At 44.0% G+C, this 20,851-nt stretch overlaps 2 protein-coding genes across 5 annotated transcripts; one reads left to right on the top strand and one right to left on the bottom strand.

The window, feature by feature from the left end:
• znf185 (zinc finger protein 185 with LIM domain) lies at window positions 1-16,443 on the top strand. 3 transcript variants are annotated; one of them, XM_053428129.1, is made up of 34 exons: window positions 2-208; window positions 1,092-1,154; window positions 1,414-1,534; window positions 1,632-1,739; window positions 1,847-1,873; window positions 3,404-3,463; window positions 3,567-3,614; window positions 3,712-3,783; window positions 3,883-3,963; window positions 4,158-4,220; window positions 4,342-4,449; window positions 4,526-4,851; window positions 5,077-6,016; window positions 6,990-7,049; window positions 7,184-7,255; window positions 7,535-7,609; window positions 7,839-7,913; window positions 8,341-8,421; window positions 8,705-8,764; window positions 8,887-8,940; window positions 9,167-9,226; window positions 9,788-9,838; window positions 9,946-9,990; window positions 10,200-10,247; window positions 11,299-11,370; window positions 11,508-11,570; window positions 11,860-11,979; window positions 12,255-12,302; window positions 12,635-12,670; window positions 13,251-13,322; window positions 13,425-13,499; window positions 13,612-13,677; window positions 14,838-14,943; window positions 15,864-16,443. In XM_053428129.1, the coding sequence occupies exons 2-34, from the start codon at window positions 1,145-1,147 to the stop codon at window positions 15,963-15,965; spliced, it is 3,405 nt and encodes a 1,134-aa protein (XP_053284104.1). In that variant the 5' UTR covers window positions 2-208; window positions 1,092-1,144; the 3' UTR covers window positions 15,966-16,443. The 3 variants fall into 3 exon arrangements, with proteins under 3 accessions (XP_053284103.1, XP_053284102.1, XP_053284104.1); XM_053428128.1 differs by having other exon boundaries at window positions 1-208; window positions 4,526-6,016; window positions 11,860-11,974; window positions 12,253-12,302; XM_053428127.1 differs by having other exon boundaries at window positions 1-208; window positions 4,526-6,016.
• Window positions 16,116-20,725, bottom strand: fut11 (fucosyltransferase 11 (alpha (1,3) fucosyltransferase)). 2 transcript variants are annotated; one of them, XM_053428131.1, is made up of 5 exons: window positions 20,257-20,725; window positions 19,627-19,968; window positions 19,163-19,537; window positions 17,597-18,219; window positions 16,116-17,432 (listed from the first exon to the last, which is right to left on the bottom strand). In XM_053428131.1, exons 2-5 carry the CDS (start codon window positions 19,966-19,968, stop codon window positions 17,282-17,284), a joined length of 1,491 nt encoding a protein of 496 aa, XP_053284106.1. In that variant the 5' UTR covers window positions 20,257-20,725; the 3' UTR covers window positions 16,116-17,281. The 2 variants fall into 2 exon arrangements, with proteins under 2 accessions (XP_053284106.1, XP_053284105.1); XM_053428130.1 differs by having other exon boundaries at window positions 19,163-19,543; window positions 20,257-20,724.
• Window positions 20,726-20,851: the final 126 nt, after the last annotated feature.

Below are 20,851 nucleotides of genomic sequence, written 5' to 3'. Positions count from 1 at the left end.
CCACGTCTAACTTCCTTGACTGGCTGGGCTTGTTAGTGCTCATACGCCCGTACTTGTTCACAGCAGCTCAGGGACCGAGGCACCTGTCAGACAGAGGAATACTTTCCCTCCACTCCCACACACACACACACACACACATACACACTCAGCCACTGACTCTCAGCTGAACTGCATGGACTTTGCTCTGCTGGGTGGAAAGTGATCACAGGTAGGCAGACGTTTGTGATGATGTAAATACAAATTATCTGGACCCTTTTTCTGTATTTAAGATTCTCTGTGATCAGCATTAAGTGTGAGAGTGTGTGAAAAGTGTTCAGTCAGCATTTTTCAGTGGGTTTTCTCTTCTTCGTGGGTTTTTTAGCTGTCTCTCCCGCTCTGTCCTCGCCCAAAAGGCCATTATTGCTCTCCATTAATCATTTGTCGTGTGTGTGTGTGTGTGTTTACTGATGTGTTAAACCCAGGATAAATATGCTCTCTGAGCTCTCTGTGTATTTGCTCTATCCCCAACATTCATATCCTTAAGAGATGTTGAGTCTATGTGCATTAGAAGGAGTGAATTAACAGCCCTCCGGAGTTATAGTTGAATTTGCATCCTGAAATCGGCAGCACTCTTTTTGCATGAGCTAAAGTCCGCTCGTGCTTTTCAGATAAGGTGACACTCGTCAGTGTTTCATTAATATTGTCTTTTCTCTTCCTGAAGTCCTTGGAGGAGTGTGTTTGCCTTTAAGCAGTCCATTTGAAATGTCAACAAAATCAAGTCATTTAGACGAGTGAAAGGAGGCAGTATTTTTCCACCCTCGTAAATCAGTCTGTGTGGGTATATTTTGTATGCAAAGATAAACGGTAATATGTGTGTGGTTGTCCCCCATTCATTTTTAGGAAACTGAAGAATTTTCTTTTGTTTTTTGGAAAGTGGTAGGACAGGCTGATCTACATGTCTAAATGATGAGACCGAGGAATGCTTTACAGAGCACATGCTTCCTACTGGGAGGGAGCGAGAGACATTTTGAAACTGTGACTGTGTCTTGTGACAAATTTCATTCCGCTCTTGGAATCTTTTCTTTTAACCGTGATCTCTGTCGTTGTTTTAGGGGGCGTGTAAATTAAACAGAAGCAAGGCGGGAGAGAAACCTCAAGAGGAAACATGTCAAAAGGTGAGCACGATGACTGATCTGATGGGAACGTCAATGTGAGATGAGCTGTTCCCCCATTCAGAGCCGAGGGCGCGTCTCCACACCGGGCTGTTGAATGTAAACTCTGTAATGGCCCTAATTTAAAGAAAAAGCCCAAGTGGTTGATGATCTGGCCCAAAGGAGGACTGAAAATCCTGCATGGTATCACATGATGCAGGCTATAGGGTTATCTCAGATGGTGTGTAGGTGGATGATGTGTGTGTCTGTGTGTGTGTCTCAGAGGGGAACAGAGCAGCTGTATTTTCCACCACCAAAGTGCGGACCAAGCTGAAGGGAGATGGCAGCTGGCTGCAGCGCACCAGTGAACCTCAGGCCGAAGCTGAGGAGGAGGTGAAACCCTGGTAAGACCACGTGACTAGCTCAGCTTCATCACATCCTCACATCCATTTCTCAAGTTCACCGTGATGACTAAACCAAAGTGGCTGTGCATCCATGCAGGCTGGCAGAGGTGAGGGCCAACCGTGTGAATGGAGCCCCCATCGAGACCAGTCCAGGGCCTTCGCCGACAAAGCCCGAGCTGCCGCCCAACAAGCCTGACGCCGAGAGGTAAACACCGGTTTCTGATGTCACCCATGCAGTTTCTCTGTAGCTCACTGTGAAACCTGCAACCAAACAATGATTGTGCTGATAACGAGTCTCTGTTTTTAACCTAGAGCGCCAACGTCAGGATATCTGATCAGGTAAGTGTTCTCATCATAAACACGTCTGGCCGGTGATATTTGTGTCTCTGTGTTTTTGGAGACAGCAAAGGAATAAACAGAACTTTTACAGTTCATGGTCACTCTGTGGAAACTATAAACGTGAATTAATACACTGTAAAAAATCAGAAGGGAAGGGGACTGCTCAAACAACTTACTACTCTAGATTTCAGAATTTCAATGGCAACTCAATCTTTTTTTGGGGATCTTATCTTTTGTTGTGATCATTTATCTTTCATACTTAGCATTGTTTTGTGATGTTTTTCGGACCCATTTGAAATGATAAAGATGCAGAAACTGTCAGACAGGTTTTTATCTCCTCGCGCCTTGAGGATTGCAACATTCGTGCCTGAATCAAAAATGCTGCAACGACTTGAGATTATTAAAAACTCAGCCGTTCAAACAGGAACAAATAGTTTGAATCATATAACGCCTGTTTTAACCACGTTACACTGGCTCCCTGTTTGTTTTAGGATTGATTTTCTTTGGAATTTAGACCTTTTAATCCCGGATGAGCCTTTGCGTAGCTTGTGATCCTCTGGTAGAGGAGCCTTTGCAGTCAGGGCCCAGAGGCTCTGACCTGCCTGAGGAAATAAAACTGGCAGTCAGTGACACACAACTCTACTGAAAAGCCTCCCCTGATTTTATTTGAGTTGTTCGTTGATCTATTAGTTTATTAATACTGGTAGAAGTAACTCAGAGCGAACTTTAATCAGAGAGCTCTTTGTGATTTCATCTGAACTTTTAATTTATTTTATTTCTGTCCTTTTATTTGATCTGTTGTCTTTGTTATTGTTAAGCACTTTGTCGCTGTGTTTTGAAAAGTGCTATATAATTAAAGTTATTGGTTAAGTCATTATAACTACTTATACTAATAATTCTAGTGCTCCAGGCTGCAGGGACTTAGTTGGTTCCACGTGTAGACAGTATTTCTCACTCACCATTGACTTTATATTTCCTAAATGATATCTTAAAAGTAAAAGGTTCTTATTGACTTTTTATACTACACATCATTCACACGCTGTCAGAGGCCAATTAGAGTTCAGTGCCTTGCACAAGGAGCCGAGGATTGAACCACCGACCTTGTTGTTAGTGGATGACCCGCTTTACCTCTTGAACCACAGACGCCTAAATGTGTCATTACTACAACCCCAGAGTTTCTGTCCTCTATTCGACTGAACACTCACCTATAGGGTGTCATGTTTCCCTTGAGGTGCGATGAGAGGATACCAACCCCTGCAGAAATGATCAGGAGACCCTGTTTGTAACTCGGTCAAAGCTTCCAAAAACGTGTTTTGCCTCCAAATATGATGAATGGATGGAAACCTGACCAATGAAACTTAACATTACATGAATTCGCCCGAGCAATTTCAAGTTTTTGTTTTTACAGCATAGCTGGAATATCTGGGATTTGAAAACTGCACTTCAGGGGACCTTTTGTAATGAAATCATAGATTATTTATAGAGAGAAAAAAGTATCTGTCTATTCACACTTTTTGTTTTGTCCTTCAGAGGCATTTTCACTAAACTGGACGAGAAGACTGAATCATCGCCCACATCCAACGGCTCAAGGTAAGAGCTTCTCTCACCTGAATGAGCAGCGATCACAGTGGCTGCTGATGCACTCTCACTGACCCCTCAGATTCCCTCTCATACTCGTTGCTCTTTCTTGCAGTGGAACGACGCAATTCAACAAAAAAGCCTCGGAGAGCTACAAGAGAATGTGAGCGTGCACAAATAAGATTCCCGGTGAGCGGCTGGCAGCTGCGTGATAATGTTTTTTCATTAGGTGTGTGTGTGTGTGTGTTTCTGTCCCTCAGAGCCCCCCACACGGTGAGGCCCACTTCAGAGAACCAGGAGGACCTTCTGAGCAATGAGGAGCAGGAGAAACGGTGAGACTCCCCCTCGCACAAAGAACGCCATCCAATTTGAAGTCGCATGCCCCCCCCCCCCAAGAGATTACATTAACATCATAATGATTTATCTCGCAGGACGGAGGCAGCCAGCAATGTTCTGAAGACGTCTTCAGTCAGGCAGCGGTCTTACGTGCTCTCTGCTGCTAAGAAATTTGAGTACGTACTCTTTGTCTTGTGTCTCCTTATGCTAATCTTAACGCTCAACCTGTTACTGGGATTCTTAAATCATAAAAGAAGTGAGTTAAAAAGCATTAAAAAAGGTAAAACGCATCAGGAAATTGCTCTTTTCACTCACATATGATGAGAATGTATGAAGGTGCTTATAAAAGCTGTGTGATGAAAACCCTCAGGTTGATTGACAAAGCCGCTGACACCTCGCCGGTCATCAACAATGTATCATTTGTGGCGAAAAGGTAAAGGCTCCCTCTCATATATTAAAATCTGGCAAATCTGTGAATGTCTGATGTTTGATTTAATATGTGTTTCGTCTCCACGCATGTTTTCATGCACGTGTGCTTGGCTGCAAATGTGCAGGGTTGAGATTGTAGATGACGATGAGGAAGCCAAGACGCCACCACCTGTCAGCTCCCCCAGCCCCGTCGCATACGTCGCCCCCGCCCCGACGGCCAGACCCAGGGGAATGTAGGTCCTGCCTTTCCATTTCCAGTGGAACAAGTGATTTCTGTACAGTTTCATTCATCGTCTGTCTTGTTTACAGTGAGGAAACAAACGTGAAAACCGCCGCTGATGAGCCAGTGGCTCCGAAGGTTCTGGGGCCGCTACCGCACCTTTTGAAAGAAGATCCCACTCCAGTGTCTGTGACGCAGAAGAACCCGTTTGAAGGCTTGAAGCCGGGATGCACCAAGGTGGCCACACCGCTCCCTGAACTCATCCCAGTGTTAGTAGAAGCAGTTCATAAGGAGCCAGAACCTAAGGAGCCCGATGTTTCTGATCAGACCGACACCTCTCTGGTTAAAATCACCCCTGATTTACCAAACCTGGTATCAACCACTCCAGCTCGAGCTGTCCCAGAATCCCCTGCTCGTTTGTCCCCTGCCCTGTCTTCAACTGTCCCAAAACCCCCGGCTCCATTGTCCCCTGCCCTGACTTCAACTGTCCCAAAACCCCCTGCTCCATTGTCCCCTGCCCTGACTTCAACTGTCCCAAAATCCCCCGCTCCATTGTCCCCTGCCCCGACTTCAACTGTCCCAAAATCCCCCGCTCCATTGTCCCCTGCCCTGACTTCAACTGTCCCAAAATCCCCTGCTCCATTGTCTCCTGCCCCGACGACAACTGTCCCAAAATTCCCTGCTCCATTGTCCCCTGCCCCGACTTCAACTGTCCCCAAACCCCCTGCTCCATTATCCCCTGCCTTGACTTCAACTGTCCCCAAATCCCCCGCTCCATTGTCCCCTGCCCTGACTTCAACTGTCCCAAAATCACCGGCTCCATTGTCCCCTGCCTTGACTTCAACTGTCCCAAAATCACCGGCTCCATTGTCCCCTGCCCCGACTTCAACTGTCCCCAAACCCCCTGCTCCATTATCCCCTGCCTTGACTTCAACTGTCCCCAAATCCCCCGCTCCATTGTCCCCTGCCCTGACTTCAACTGTCTCAAAATCACCGGCTCCATTGTCCCCTGCCTTGACTTCAACTGTCCCAAAATCACCGGCTCCATTGTCCCCTGCCCCGACTTCAACTGTCCCCAAATCCCCCGCTCCATTGTCCCCTGCCCTGACTTCAACTGTCTCAAAATCACCGGCTCCATTGTCCCCTGCCTTGACTTCAACTGTCCCAAAATCACCGGCTCCATTGTCCCCTGCCCCGACTTCAACTGTCCCCAAATCCCCTGCTCCATTGTCCCCTGCCCTGACTTCAACTGTCCCAAAATCACCGGCTCCATTGTCCGCTGCCCTGACTTCAACTGTCCCAAAATCACCGGCTCCATTGTCCCCTGCCCAGACTTCAACTGTCCCCAAATCCCCCGCTCCATTGTCCCCTGCCCTGACTTCAACTTTCCCAAAATCACCGGCTCCATTGTCCCCTGCCCCGACTTCAACTGTCCCCAAATCCCCTGCTCCATTGTCCCCTGCCCTGACTTCAACTTTCCCAGAATCCCTTGCTCCAGTGTCTACAGTAACAACGATCACAGTGATGACAGAACCTGAAGAAGAACCTGAACCACAATCTAAACCTTCTCCCATGACAAGGTCAGATTCTCACCAACTAATATCTGTGTTGTAGCTCAGCATTAGTGGTGGAAAGTAATGACTTCAGTCTATACTTAAACTTATACTTGAGTATTTGCAATTTTATTCTCCAACTCTACACTTCAGACAAAAAAACATTTACACTTTAACTCAATTTTGTATATGAAGATTTTACAGATATAAGTCAATTTAATATCTACTTATATTAAGGATTATTGCAAATGAAACCACATAACATCGCATTTAGGAGCTAAAATCTACTAGACCTTCACCAAATAATATAAAAATGCAACATTATTAACACATCAGTGATAAAGGTCCAGTTATTACCTCTGCCAAGGAAGTTATGTTTCCATCCGTTTTTTTGTTGTTAGTAATTTAGCAGGATCAGGCAAAAGCTACTCAATCGACTTTTCATGAAATTTGGTAACAGGATGGAAACCCTTAAAGTTTGTTACATATCTGGTTTGATATGTCGAGTTTGTGCCGTTTGGGGCACATCAAAATAAAAATCTGGATCTAGTGAATTTAAAGTGGTTTCATAAGGGGACTGCTGGGCTTTGGTATGTGCTCTACTGAGTAGTTAAATATATGAAGATACAGGAGCCATGTTTCTGACACTCTTTACTCTAAGTACATTTAGCTGGTAGTAATGTTTATACTCTAAAGCATAAGGTCTGAACACAGAACTTTTGCTTGTAAAGTATTGATTTAAGGAAGGATTTTTATCGTATATTCTACCACACCAACAGTATAACATTTTGCAATGCTCTGTGATTATGAGCCTCAAACATTAATCATGATGATTGCACAAATATTCTTAATAATGTTTGAATATCGTAAATTCTCAAACAAAGCTCAAAATGTGCTTTCAGAGTGTTTTCTTTGTCCGTGTCAGCCGTATATTTGCTCTCATTCCTTTCACGTGTGTGATGGAAAAAACCATGTGTTTGTTCTCCATTTATCTTTACAGCTCCAGAGTTGACACCCTCGCTGCCTTTTACGACACTCTCGTTCCCACAAGTTCCACCAGGTAGTGGAAAGAGAGAGAGATGAAAGCAATATGTGTCTATATATCCAACATGAAAAGAAAATCATCACCATGGCTCTGGCGTGCTCCAGCCTTAACAACGTGCCATCTGATAATCTGAGTTTTGTCCTCCGTAGTCTCAAGGATGATGAGCCAGAGCTGGCGAAGGAACAAGGAAGCCCAGCAGAGAGCCACTCCACAGAGAGCAGGTACAAAAACCAACAGTTTCCTCATTCCTGTCATAGCAGGGCTGGCAAGAAAACACATAGTCTCCAAAAGATGCCGCTGTGTTCGCTTCAGAGTAATCACAAAATACCCCAGATCTCAGTTTCAGTCACCTGAAAGCCCCTCACTAAAGAGGGTGTTCCAGATTGGCCTTTATATGTGGCACTTAAAAAATGTAGTTTGTGTGTGTGTGTGTGTGTGTGTGTGTGTGTGTGTGTGTTAGTCAAAGCAGGTGCACTCATTTGCTCTCTTACTTCCTGCAGAGCTGCGGAGGAGCCCGATCCAGTTTTCAGCATTCCGGAGCCAATGACAGACGATCTCCTGGCATTCGATGATGGGTTTGTTAACAAATATGTTCTCACTGATTGTGCAATTAAGCAAGGCTCTGAATATTTCCCACAAGGTGGCACTGTTGGATATCCTATGATTTCCCTCTATTCTAATTCAACCGGTCTGTTGCTGCTCTGAAATATTCTCTGAATCCCCCTAACTTCGCTCATCCTGTCCTCCTCTTCCTCCTCCTCCTCCTCCTCCTCCTCTTACTCTTCCTCCTCTCCACCACTGCAGTCCACAGGAGGCAGCAGTGCCTGTTCCCCAGAGCCCAGGACGCTGGAGTCAGGATCTGCTCAGTGGATTTGATAGGTAAATGAAGAACTCTCTCCCACCCAAACCCTGAATACATCCATCCATCCATTATCGACACTGCTTATCCTCTGAGGGTCGCAGGGCTGACGTATAGAGACAACATTCTTATTCCCATTCACACCTACAGTGTCCAGTTAACCCCAATCTGAATGTCTTTGGAAGCCATACTCAGTGTAAATCCAGGTAAACACATGCAAACTCCACACAGAAAGACCCCAGCCGAACTGGGTCTCCAAACTGGAAACCCTCTTGCTGTGAAGCGACAGTGCTAACCACTGCTCCACTGTGCCGCCCTCCCCTAAACACAGAGTCATGCACAGAAACATCCAAGTTGGAACATCACCTTAACTCACCTTTTCCCAGTTTTAAAGGGAGCTGCTGCACAAACGTTGTATTTGACTTTGGTGTTCTGGGTTTTCTCCAGTGAGCCAGACCCAGCGATGACCAGCGGCGCCCTGGATCTCCTGGCTACTGATGTGATTCCATTCAACACAGAGAGACGCAGGTGAGAAAGAGACCCATTCACTTTCATCACTACATATGGAGAATGTGGGGGGGGGGGGGTGAGAATCTCAGATTCCTAAGGTAGACGATTTTTAATAAATCCATAAATCCGGACTCCTCCACCCCCTGCGGTCTATTCTAACCCCTGGACAGAGTGGCAGATTCTTGAAGTGACTCAGTTATACTTTGAAGACAGAAAAGCTGCATCTTATCTGCTGCGCGGCTGGAAATAGAAGGGATTGTTGTACTGATTAGTATTGTGGCTTTGTTTTTCTCTCCGCCAGCCCCAGCGTGCAGCGGGAGGAGGAGAAGCAGACAGATGAGACAGCAGGAGAAACACAAAGGTAGAGGGGAGATGACAGGCTGCTCTTAAACAATTAACTATCTGCTCCGAGCTGCTCCCGCTCACAAATGCATTTTATTCAGATGTGGTTCACTGCATACTAACGCTCTGTCTGCCCACCAGCCACACAGAGACCGTCACTGTAACCACCAGGACTGTGATTATTACTGACCAAAGGTACGAGACCACACACAAACAGAGGGCGTCTGGCCTGCGCTATATTCAGATGGTTTTCCCGCTTGTTAAATAGTTCAGGAGATTCCAAGCTTTTCTAATGGACTGGCACTTTAAATAGTGGATGAGAAGAACAACACTAACCTTTACTTGCCCTCTTTCCTTTCTTTTTGTATTCCCTTCATGCCGATCATCCGTACCTCCCTCCTTATGCCTCCCCTCTGTGCAGTGAAGAGGACAAAGCAGATCCCTGGAGCTCACATATGACAACAGTAGTTACTGAATCCAGGTAGTTTGTTCACTGCCACATCACATGAGTCCCAGTGCTTTAGGATGTCTGTGTCACAGTGTATTTCATATATATATATATATGTGAGTGCGTGTAAAAAGTAGTTTTCCCCATACTGATGCTGAGTAGAGAGAGTGAATTTACTTTAAACAATTGGTTAAACTGTGAGAAACATTCATTTTAAATAATCAAAGTAAGGTGCTTAATCAGATAATATTGATTGTCTTTCATAAAAAGTCGAATTGGTTAAATATCTAAAAAACACAACAGACAAAATGAATGACTTCGGTGTTTAATTGGTATTGACTGCGACCAGGGTTCAGTTCAGGTGAAGAGCAGGTTTGTTTCTCCATTCGGCAGCACAATAGTCTTTCCATTTGTCAGAGACATCCCCATTCTGATTTTGATTGAGTCTGGCCGCCCCCGCTCCTCTGTGTTTCTGTTTACCATTCAAACTGCATTAAATCTTTCCATTATGAGTCAATGTGATCAGAATTCCTCCGACACAAGATGGGCCACGCTGACAATTGAGAGTGAAATCAGTGTGAAATTGTTTTTCAGCTCGGCTGATCCGTTTGATCCATATCCGATAGGGACCACATCCCCTAACAGGTAATCATATTGGTTTGGAGCTGTGACTGTTTTCCAGGCAGCCAGATAGCATCTCCCCATGCATAATGCAGCACTTTCTGATTATGAGCCACTTTTCTCTGCTGCAGCTCCTCTGACCTGCTCCAGCCCCTCGCAGATATTTCCATCAACAGGTACATGAATGATAATGCGAATGCCTCTTTTTCTATACTCTAACCTCTGTTTGTCACATGTTACTGCATCTTATCCTCTTTACTACTGCTGCTTCACTTTGTGACGTTATGGCAATCCATTCATAATCAGTAGAAAGCAATCTGCTGTTTAGAGACGGTGCATCTTATTGATATGCATTGATTTCTTATTTATGTCCTTATTTCTTCAGCACACCAGCCACGTTCACGGAGAACAAAGATCTGAGTCCAGAACCACAGTACGTTGGGGATTTTATCTCTTCATCTGAAATGAAGCCAGTGAAATAAGTCTGCGACTAACTATGGCTTCCAGTGTTGATGAACTTGTTTTTTTGTTAATTAAAGAAAAAGAAGATACAATCTGATAATGCTCTTAACAGAAAATTAATCGGAAAACAATTTTGATAATCAGCTCCAACTTTTAAATGTGATGATTTTCTGCATGTTGAATATATTTGGTATTCTGGATTATTAGCTTCAAGTCGTGAGAAACTACAATAAGTTCTTTACCGTTTAACTGACTTTCGATCGATAAAACAAAGTAGACTGGCGCCCAGTAGAGCACATACCTTCATCACGACCCAACAGACCCCTTCAATTCAATCAAGCCGTCACAAACTCTAAGATATCAAAAAAACATTTTGCATCCTTCCACCAAGTAGCGTGGAAATCCGTCCAGTAGTTTTTAAGTAATCTTGCCAACAAGGAAACGACTCTAACTTCCTTGGGGGAGAAAAACATTATCTGTAGATTAACCAATAATGGAAATAATGGGTAGTAGCAGCCTAGCAGTACTTTTCGTGAAAATAGTTTAGTCTATAAAATATCAGAAAGGTTTTGAAAAACATTTGTTGGGAATTTTTCAGAAACGTCGGACTTTCAGATGATGAGGTTATTAAACAGAGTAGAGCAGTGAATTCCTCCCTTTGAGAAGACGCAACTAGAAGATTGTCCCATTTTTGCTTTAAATTATTGAACTGCTTCTCAACTAAATGATTAACGAGTCGTCAGTCCAGCACTGAAATGGAAATGTCTTTAGATGCAGTGTGACTGTGTCTTGAATGATCCTTTTATTCACCCCCCCCCCCCCCCCCTTGTGTGTGACAGTATTAGTGGCAATGCACTGAAATCCCCGGCAAGCTAGTGCTTAGCTGTGTCCTGAACGTGCAAGCGGGGACCTGCAGAAATCTATTTCTCAGACGGCGGACATTATTACCGATGTCTAATGTGCTCCACCTGTCACAACGTTCCTCACTTCTCTTTCCCTCTCTCTCCACTTTGGCTCCTCAGTCTCGGCACTCAGAGGTCATGGGCACGCACATGGGACACCATCACACCTCAGCAGGCCGGCACAGAGGAGAGGTGATGACACGCTTCGATTTTTCCTCTCACACTTCCACACACAATGAGGCCGACCGTGTTTTCGTTCATTCATCTACATGCGCCCACGTCCTTGTCCATTGTGCGCTAAAAGCCTTTCACTGTACGTCCCCTCTCAGCCAGGAGGCCGAACCGGAGGACCAAGCCGGAGACCAACAGACGATGATCATGTTTGAGAGAAAGTAAGTCATCTGTGTTTTGTTAAAAGCCTCTCTGCTCCTTTTATTCCCATAACCTCCTTCCCTTTCACTGTGGGTGAAGTAACTAGGCTTTTGCGGCGTCTATTCATCGAGCCATGAGACATTGTGCACTGGTGCTGATGAAAATAGGTCAGATACTGTATATATTGGTTACAACTGAGATACACACAGATCCACTTCCAGCCTTCTCTTTCTTTTCTCCCTCCAACAACACCCATTGTGAATTTGTCACCGTACATCATGTGATGCCACGCTTTTGTTTGTGCTCAAGGTCCAAGGAGAACGACTCCCCATGGGACAGGTGGACATCCCCCACTGTCTATACCATCACTACAGAAGAGGACGAAGAGGAGGATGAAGAGGAGGAAGAGGAGGAGGAGGAGGAGGAGAGGTACCTCTACAGTAGCTGAGCTCATTAAACGCATATTAAAGCCCTTCCTTTTTTTGTATCGCTTTAGCAGGATGTGATTATAGCACCTTAACATTCAACGTCTGTCAACCATTTAATTGAAAGCGAGCTAAATACAAGCTCCTCGCGGCTCACTCTGAGAATAATCATCTTCTCCTCAACTTGTTTAAAAAAGAAAAAAGAAAACTAATACAGTCACGGTTTTTCATCCGTGCTGCCAGACTTATTCTAATGCTGGGTTGTTCTCTGTTTTGCAGCTCGAAGGAAACACGCACAGAGACAGTCACGACCGTCACCACCATCAGGTCGGGGAAACTTTTGAAATCCTTTAAAAAAAAAACAGAATTCCCTGCTTTGTGAAGATGAAACCCCACTTTGTTCGGTTTAGAAGGAGTGGGGAGGCGTGAGTGGCATGTAGGTGTTGTTTATGAATTGCAATGCACGGGAGGGGGTGCTCAGGATGAGGCAGTGCCGCAGTGCCAAAGCAAAACAGACCACACCTGGTCAATAAACCCTGATCCCTGTGGAGCTGTGAGTTAGAAAGATCAGCTTTATCCACTTGGCTGGATCGCGTCCAGCTTATTGACTGCTGTGGCCTCCAGTGAAAAGTCTAATGCAGCTTTCTCTGTTTTTCCAGGGAGATACACGGTGAGCCAGAGCCCGCTATGGATCGGTAAGTTTATGATTTTTGTTTTTGTCGGACACAGCACAATGCGAGACGACTTTCTCCAAAGTGTTAGTTTCAACTATTTGGTCTGCTGATTTTCTCACTTTTATAAAAACACTCCCTTTTTTCTGCTGGAGCGTTTGTTTTTTAATGACTGCAGGAGTTTCCAAACAAAGGGAAGGAAATTATCAGCCACAACAATAAAAGGCAGTCATCTTTTTTGACTGTTTTAACACGGTTGTTTATGTTGATTATTAAACCCTGTATCTAAGGTTACACACAACCGTCTCCCGTCTCAACTCTGAACTTGCTTGAAGTTAAATGACAATTTTTTTTTCTCATTGTCTCTCCATTTGCCCTCATTTCCTTCCCCCCAAATGATCAGTCTCCAGATGTCAGATTAATGATGCGTATTAGTGATGTCAGATCACGGGCCGTTAAACAGCGTGCCATTAACAAGCGATGGCAGAAAATTATGATCTCCTGAGTTATGTCTGACAGATGCAGAGTCCCTCTGTGTAAGCCACCGTGCTGCTGGGGTCAGTGAGTGAACCATGAGACTAACGCCGCTGCACTTTGTCTCCAGTTATCAAACCTACACCAGGTCGGTGACTCAAGAAGAGCGCCCTGTCCAAACACCGGAGCCCGAGACCAAAAAGTGAGGGATTTGACTAGATCATACTTTTGAGTTTTAACTGACAAAACACATCTGTCTCAACTTCTCACACTGTTGTTGTTCTCTCCCCTGTCTCTGCTCAAGGCCGTTTGTGTATTTGAAGGAATACGTCAATACTTCAGAGGAGTCCTCGCATAACGCCAGAGATGAAACCAATAGGTTCGGCCGCTACATTGTTTACACAATCAAATAACAGCATTGATTTGAAAACAGGAAACTGCTGAAAAACACGGTTTTCGTGATGAATCACTTATTTCTCCTGTTTCCACAGTGGGCTGGATTATTTGACATCGAGCTCCACCAGCTACTCTTACAGCAGCCCCTCCACGTACCCCAGGTAATAACACAGCTCCCTAAACCTGGTTTAAACCAGATAGAAGACTTTTCCCCTGTTTTTTTGCGATTTCAATTTAAATGATTTTGCCTTTTTTTTTTACACAGTATTTATGTTTCACTTCCACTAACATTTCAATTCCTTTCAATGCTCGTGCTTCAATTGACGCTTCAAATCGTTTCACATCTGATTTCTTCAGCTTTTAACGAGAATTGAAACCTCCCACAGCTTCTTCTTTTCATAAACAATTTCCTCAAACTGTTTTCTTCTTCTTCTTTTGCTTTATCCCCTTTAAGGAATCTCTAGCCCAGTTTATCAATGCAAATCCACTGACCTTTCTACTCTTTTCAGCTTTTGTTAACCTAAAAACTAAAAATGAACTTCAGTAATTTAATTTAGGCCATAAGTTTATTAATTGTTGTAGTTAATAAACTTTCACAAAATAGCTGACACCAGCTAAATGTATCCCTTATACTTTGACTGACACTTCAAATCTTTCAGATCTGAGGTAATGGGGTTCTACTGTTCATATCCAATTGCTTTCGAGGCTTACGCTTCAGCCGACACTTCTTTCAGTTTACAGACTCCAGCTCAATTATATTTCGAATGACAGTTGGACTTCTTTCAGCCTTTTCAAGTCAAAACATAAACTTGACTAGGAGCTTCCACTTAAACGTAGACTTCTTTATGTTCTACCACTTCCTCCCCTCAGCATTTGTATTGTGATTGCTATATCATCTTTACCTTCATCTTTTTTGCATTTCAAATGTTTTAACGGTATTCAGGGAGAACATTTTGCTTTTAGCCGTTGCTCTTGTTTTCAAAGTGGGTCAAATGATTTGATACCAAACTCCTCCACTTAACTCCGGGCCACAATGCTATTCCCTAAACCAGTTTTAAACCAGCTTTAAGCTGAAGGTCCCCCTGCCTTGTTTTTTCCTCTTCTGAGGAAACTAGATATGTGTAAGCAGCAGGGCAGAAATTCCACCAAACCTGCTCATTAGGAGGCTAAGCGGGGATATGAAAGGATTATTTACACTTCTTAAATTCCCTCACTCGGGAAGGAAACGGTCGCAGGTTATTGAAGCAGACAGAACGGCTGCGTTTGCACGAGAGATGTGTGTGAATGAGCTGCCAGACTCACTTGTCTCAATCTCCCCCAGCGGCCCCATGTCATCCAGCTGTACGTTCTGCGGCAAGCTTGTGGGCGATGATGCTAAGATCACCATCGAGCACCTCAATATCAACTGTCATCCCGACTGCTTCAAGGTAATTCATCTATCTGGGCCGATGCACTGGGCTTTTTATTGCCGTCTGTAAAAATGGAAATGGTCACATGTCCCGGGGGTAAATTAGCATTTCTGAATGACAGATACTAAAATTACACACAGCTCAGAATCCAGCCTGTAAACAGTGGGAAACTCTGTAGCTCAACAGTTTGACTACACAAAGCTTCGTCAGGGTTCCTGTAGGTTTCAATAAGTGAATCTGAAGATTTTGTAAGATTTTTTTAACACCTGTGTCAAGCAGTACAGATCTGAAGGAATATTATGGAGCCACATTTTGCTCACGCTTCTCGTTAATTGAAAATGAGGTAGAGTAGCCTAGTAGAGAATAACTACTTGAAACTCCATATTATCTCACAAACTACAGAGTCAGTAGTTATTATATTTCCTACAGTCAAGCTGAGTGTAGTTATCAGTTCCACGTTGGTCTTGTTTGTAGTTTTATTACAGCGTGCTAATATCTGTCTTATTGAGAAATAACTACAACACCGGCAAAACTAGCTATAATCATTTAAATAACTAAGATCAATCTAAAAGTATTTGAGACTATTATGTATATAACTTATATAACACTTTGTACAGGCTTATAAAAATATTCAGAACTTTAAGGATTACAATTTTTTATTTACTCTATTCTTTGTGTCCATTGGCAGAGCAGTCGATAAGCGTTTTCTCCAGGAATATAAAACTTTTACTTTTTAAAACACAAATTATGTTCACTCATTGTTTATTACCAGTCCATGTAACAATTGGTTTAATCAGTCACTAACGCTAAAACAGTTTTCTGTCTATTATTGAACGGGAAAAAAAGTGTGACTGAATTTCAAGGATTAAAAACATTGCTCTGCACTGTGCTTTCTTTTAATTACATTTTCTAATGGCATTCTCACCATTCTTTTTCAGTGTGGTGTGTGTGATAAGGATATGGGAGACCTGCTCTGCAGTATGTTCCTACACGGAGGGAAGGTCCACTGCGAGAGCTGCTACTCCAAAGCTTTAGACTGATTGTCTGAGCTCTTCAGCGTCCCTCTTATCCTCGTCCCCCTTCCCTTCATGTTCATTTGCATATAAAGTGAGAACTGTGCTTTAGCAAAAATGTTGGACTGTGTTCAGTTGGAACCTTGCTGTGGTTTAGGGTGATCAAAGAGACTCTCATAGTGAACAATATGATTTATTTTGCTTCCATTAGGTTAAATTTCTAATTTCTCAAACATGTTATACAAGCTTGTGTTTGTTTGTTTCTTCCCTGGTGGTGAGAGCTGTATCTTCCTCAATAGACTATGAAGGATATGCCTGTACAACATGCTGTGCTACATATAACTGTGAACAGGCAAGTGGGGTGCAATATTATGATTTAGCTTTTTGAGTAGTTATATGCAAGATTATTACTTTGTTACATGTTTGCTTTCTTTGTTCTTCTTGATACAAAACAGTGTGTTCACATATATGATGCCTTGTTAACAAAATAAAGTGATTTATATGAGCATGGTCAAAAATATATAATACAAAGTTAGTGTCTAAAGGGACACACAAGACTGTCCTGGAGTCTCAAGCAGTTACATGTTTTAGAAAAGTATGTTTTAAAAAAATGATTGCACATAGAGATGATTTTAGCATCATGTAACTGAATACAGTTAGTGATAGAATAAAGTATCCACCACATAAATTCATTAGCTGAGCTGTTCCTGAGATCTCCCTCACAGTGGTGACTTCCCACCGGGAGCTGTGCTTAACTTTACATTTGCCTCCAATTCCTCGGTGAAACAATATTCTCCTTGCATAGTCACTTGAAATAGCTGTGAACACGAATATGACCTTAGCTAATAACCATCAGCTACCTGCTGGGTAACAGTGAAGAAGCTAATGTAGTTCACTGGCTGCAGTCTTGATGGTCTTCGCACACAGTCGGGTAGAACTCCCTCAGTAAAGAGGACAAGTCTTTGGCTCGTCCCCAGTCCAATGAAAATGTGCCTCCCATGAGAATGAGCATCTCGAGGAACAGCTAGACTGCATGCAGTTAGCGTTAACAACACAGGGCAGAGTAAGGGCAACGATGGCAACGCAGTTAGAGTCATTAACCTACTTGAAAATATTGGCATATAGCACTGTGAAACATCACTTCCCCATTATTGAATCTGGGATAAAGGACAAAAGTAACACGTCAGCTGAATTCAGTATCTAAATCTGTTGCTAAACGGCTCCTAAGAGTAAAAGAGTTTTGGCTCAGGTGCAGAAATCAGTAATTTCTGCTTCAGTCCCTCATTTAAACAGATGGGCTGCAGGATATCGGACCCTTCTCCAGCCTGTGACCGAGGCCTGTGTCAGTGCTTTCCTCTGGCTCTGCTCACAGCCATGTTTTGAATGTGCTTCCACAGCAGCGAAGGGTCCGACTCGTTGTGTCTTATCAGAGACTCCAGCCCTTCTGCTTGGTCCAGACTCTGCCAGTAATCCTGAGGCCATGTTTTCAACCATCTGCAGACAGATACAAACAGATAAGACTCATCACAGAGAACATTTTAATTAGACAATTAAAACAGGAGGATTTGTCTCCCCACAAGAGCTTGTTATTCAAGTTGACACACAGGAGGTAGAAGGATTTCCCAGCTGGCACCGCGAGCAATTTAAGACAAACTCACCCGTCCTCTGCAGGTAAGTCTTGGACGCCTCCGTACCCGGGGCTGGGCATGGGGCATCCCATGTGAGAGTTGTCAGCCATTTTCGTCTGAGGGGGTTGGTTCTTCTTGGGGGCTTTCCTATATCCCCGCTCTGCTGCCAGCCGTGCATTCTCCTGGTCGCACACGAAACATTCAAATCCATTCAGGTAGTTCGGTTTGCTCATGTCATTTACCCCCCACTCGCGGGTCTCCAGAGCCTCCAGCAGGCGAGTGTTTGTTACACGGCTCGGCTTCTTAAACTCCAAATATCTTGCATATTCAGCATCATTCTCGTCAAGTAGCTTGAGGAAGTCGGCCAGAGCTTTTGGTGAGGGGAAGTTATCGATGATGATGGCAGAGTGGTCGTTGGGCATCCAGTCCGCCACCACGGAGGAGCCTCGGTAGACGGGAACGCAGCCCTGATGCAGAGGCCGCCACAGCTTCTCTGTCATGTAATCTGGACACAGACCGTTCTCCAGTGCCAGGTGGAACTTGTACCGCGACACGAAGTTCATGAATCGGAGATCCTCGCCGGTGGCGGTGCCCGTGTCCTCCAGATGTTCAGGTAGAGGCTTGTTGTTCAAACATTTCCCGTAAGAGTCCACCTACAGAGACAGGAATTATATGTGAGAATTGAGACCATGAAGGGGCAATGAAAACATATGGGAATAAATTACCGATGAGACAGTGACAAAGATTTATTGGCATAAATGTTTCATAAAACCCTGATTAAAGATTCTAATTAGAATCTCACTGGTGGGAAATCACAAACATCACTGAGAACATCATCACTGTTTATTACCTTCACCAACCAACCTGTGTACACGTAACTCTCAGCTAGATATTTCTCAAGCATGCGAGCTAACTGGTCTGTATTTTAAAAAGTGTTTACGGCACGATTCACACTAAAGATGGGAAACAATACTGTTGAAAGATGTGAACTATTTGAGAAAATGTTGTTTTCAACAGTGAGATTGAACTGAAACACACATGACCAAATTACTACCACAAAGAATCTGAAACTATTCCTTTATCTTTGGCTCATTCCAGCAGACACCAGAATAGTCATTGAAAATATTACAGCTCTCAACTAGGACAGAATGTCACTGCTTGGAGGCCAACAGGCACCAAGGAGAACAAACACATTGCTCTTATACTTGCTAGTTTGCTATAGTTGCCTGGTAGATTCCATTTTTTTAAAATTATTAATCGCAAAGTTTTTATGAATGTTTGACATAAACTGTGTTTTATTTGTGTTTAACATCATTTTATTCTCCTCCGTTTTATCAACTGATTATCTTTCTCTTGTTTTTACTTTCTTTAACATTAAATATAGGGTGTTGGTGTGTGTTCTCTGAGCACCTTTCCAGTTATTCTTGTTATTTATTGCAAGTAAAATGATCATAGCACCTTAGCTACTTTACTTGAATAATTGTATGTCCCTGGTCACATAGGTAATCTAGATAAATCGGTGAAGTGGAAACAGCTACACTTATTTGGTATTAGTGTTAGTAAGCATGGCCCTGAAAGACCTCCTCTGTTCTGTACCTGGATGTACTTCATCAGCTCCTTAACATATCTGTCTCTGTCGGATGGCACGTCGCAGTGAGACTGCATGTACAGCACAGGAGCCAGGCCCCCCCTCCTCAGGCGGTTCTTCTCCTGCAGGGACACGGCTGTGGGCTGCAGCAGGTAGTCCAGAGTGGGCAGCCACTGCAGGCTCAGGGGATAGTCGGACTCCCTGCGAAACGTGGCTGTGTAGTTGAACAGCCTGATTCCCGGTCCGTGAGAGAGGAAGTAGTTATTCATGGGCGACTCTTCGTGGAACAGTGCCCAGGTCTGGTGGTGGAGACGAGGTAGCGGCGCCTCATAGGCCCTGAAGTCTGTCCCGTAGAAGATGATGGAGGCTGTCCGCTTGTAGAGCTGCACCTTTCAAGATCAAACTCTAAATTACTGGCAGTAAACTTTGGGATGATTATTATAATGCTGAGAGGTTACATATTTTGTGGCACCTTGCGGTTACTCGTGGCCAGGCAGGAGGATCTGGCACAGTCGATGCGTTCGGTGTCACCGGGGAAATGCGGGAACAGCCCCCCGGTCCACCAGAGGATGATGGGCAGCTCCTTGTTGCTGCGGCGGTCAACGTTGCCGGGGCCTCTGTATGAAGTGATGATGGAGGAAAACTCCATGTCGGACAGAGCACTCTGGGGCTGAAAGGCTGCATGCTCCACTGCCTCCAGATCCTCCAGGGGGACACGCTCGTCCGGGAAGGAGGCGAAGGACACCCACACCCAGCACAGGACTCCAAACAGCCCCAGACACACACAGGGCACCAGCCTGCCCCTACCTGCCATCTGTGGCGGGTGAACAGAACAGAGAATGGGTTTCAGGGACAGTTTTTAACCGGATATACGTGGTATGCAGTGAGATAACACATCCAACAACATGGTTGGTGTTGGCCTGAGTCTTCAGTTCATCATGTTGAGCTGCCTTAATAATCATATATGCAATTAAAGTGATGTTTTTACTTGAAGCCAACTTCATTTGTTCTGCACCCAGAGGGGAAACTCATCACTTCATAAATGTCAGCGCTGTAAAACACGCATACATGTCGCGATACTGTGATTAAACGAGTTTCTTACCGTTATGACGGCTGTAAACACATCAAGTTTTGTTTCTCTGTATTCTTCAACAACTTCTACCCTTATTCTCCGTAAACATCGGTCCCGTCGAGCGATGACAACAAGATGCTGATGTGTGTGCAGAAGGAGCAAACAGCTGGACTCTTCTTCTACGTTTGTGCTTCTTTCCCTCTTCGTCTCACTCTTCTTTGGGTCGCAAACTATCGTAGTGTCGAACAGCGCCTCCAACAGGTAACGTCCCGCTAAATACCTATATAATATATTATTGAGAGTTATGATTGTATTCTTTTATTTTTATTCATCACATATTTCATAGAAAAAGAAGAAGAACCGATGTAAATACAAAGTATTTGAATATAAAGGGCCCATTCTAGGGTAAATAAAACAAAAATGTGTATACTTAAAATGAAACACACTCGTGAAAATATCACCAGAATTATTTGATATTACATTTCTGTCAATACATTCCCTTTCATCTAAATCTTCCACAGCGGACATTTAATTAAATGGTTAAACTGAACAACACCTACTGTGTTGTCATGGTGTTTTGAAGGGGGCTGAACCTGTCAGACTTTAGGACCCCTCCTCTGCCTGT

The sequence above is a fragment of the Pleuronectes platessa genome, chromosome 8, assembly GCF_947347685.1.
Source record: "Pleuronectes platessa chromosome 8, fPlePla1.1, whole genome shotgun sequence".
Lineage (NCBI taxonomy): Eukaryota > Metazoa > Chordata > Actinopteri > Pleuronectiformes > Pleuronectidae > Pleuronectes > Pleuronectes platessa.
Note: the sequence above shows the minus strand (reverse complement) of the source record. Positions and strands in the feature narration are given on the sequence as shown.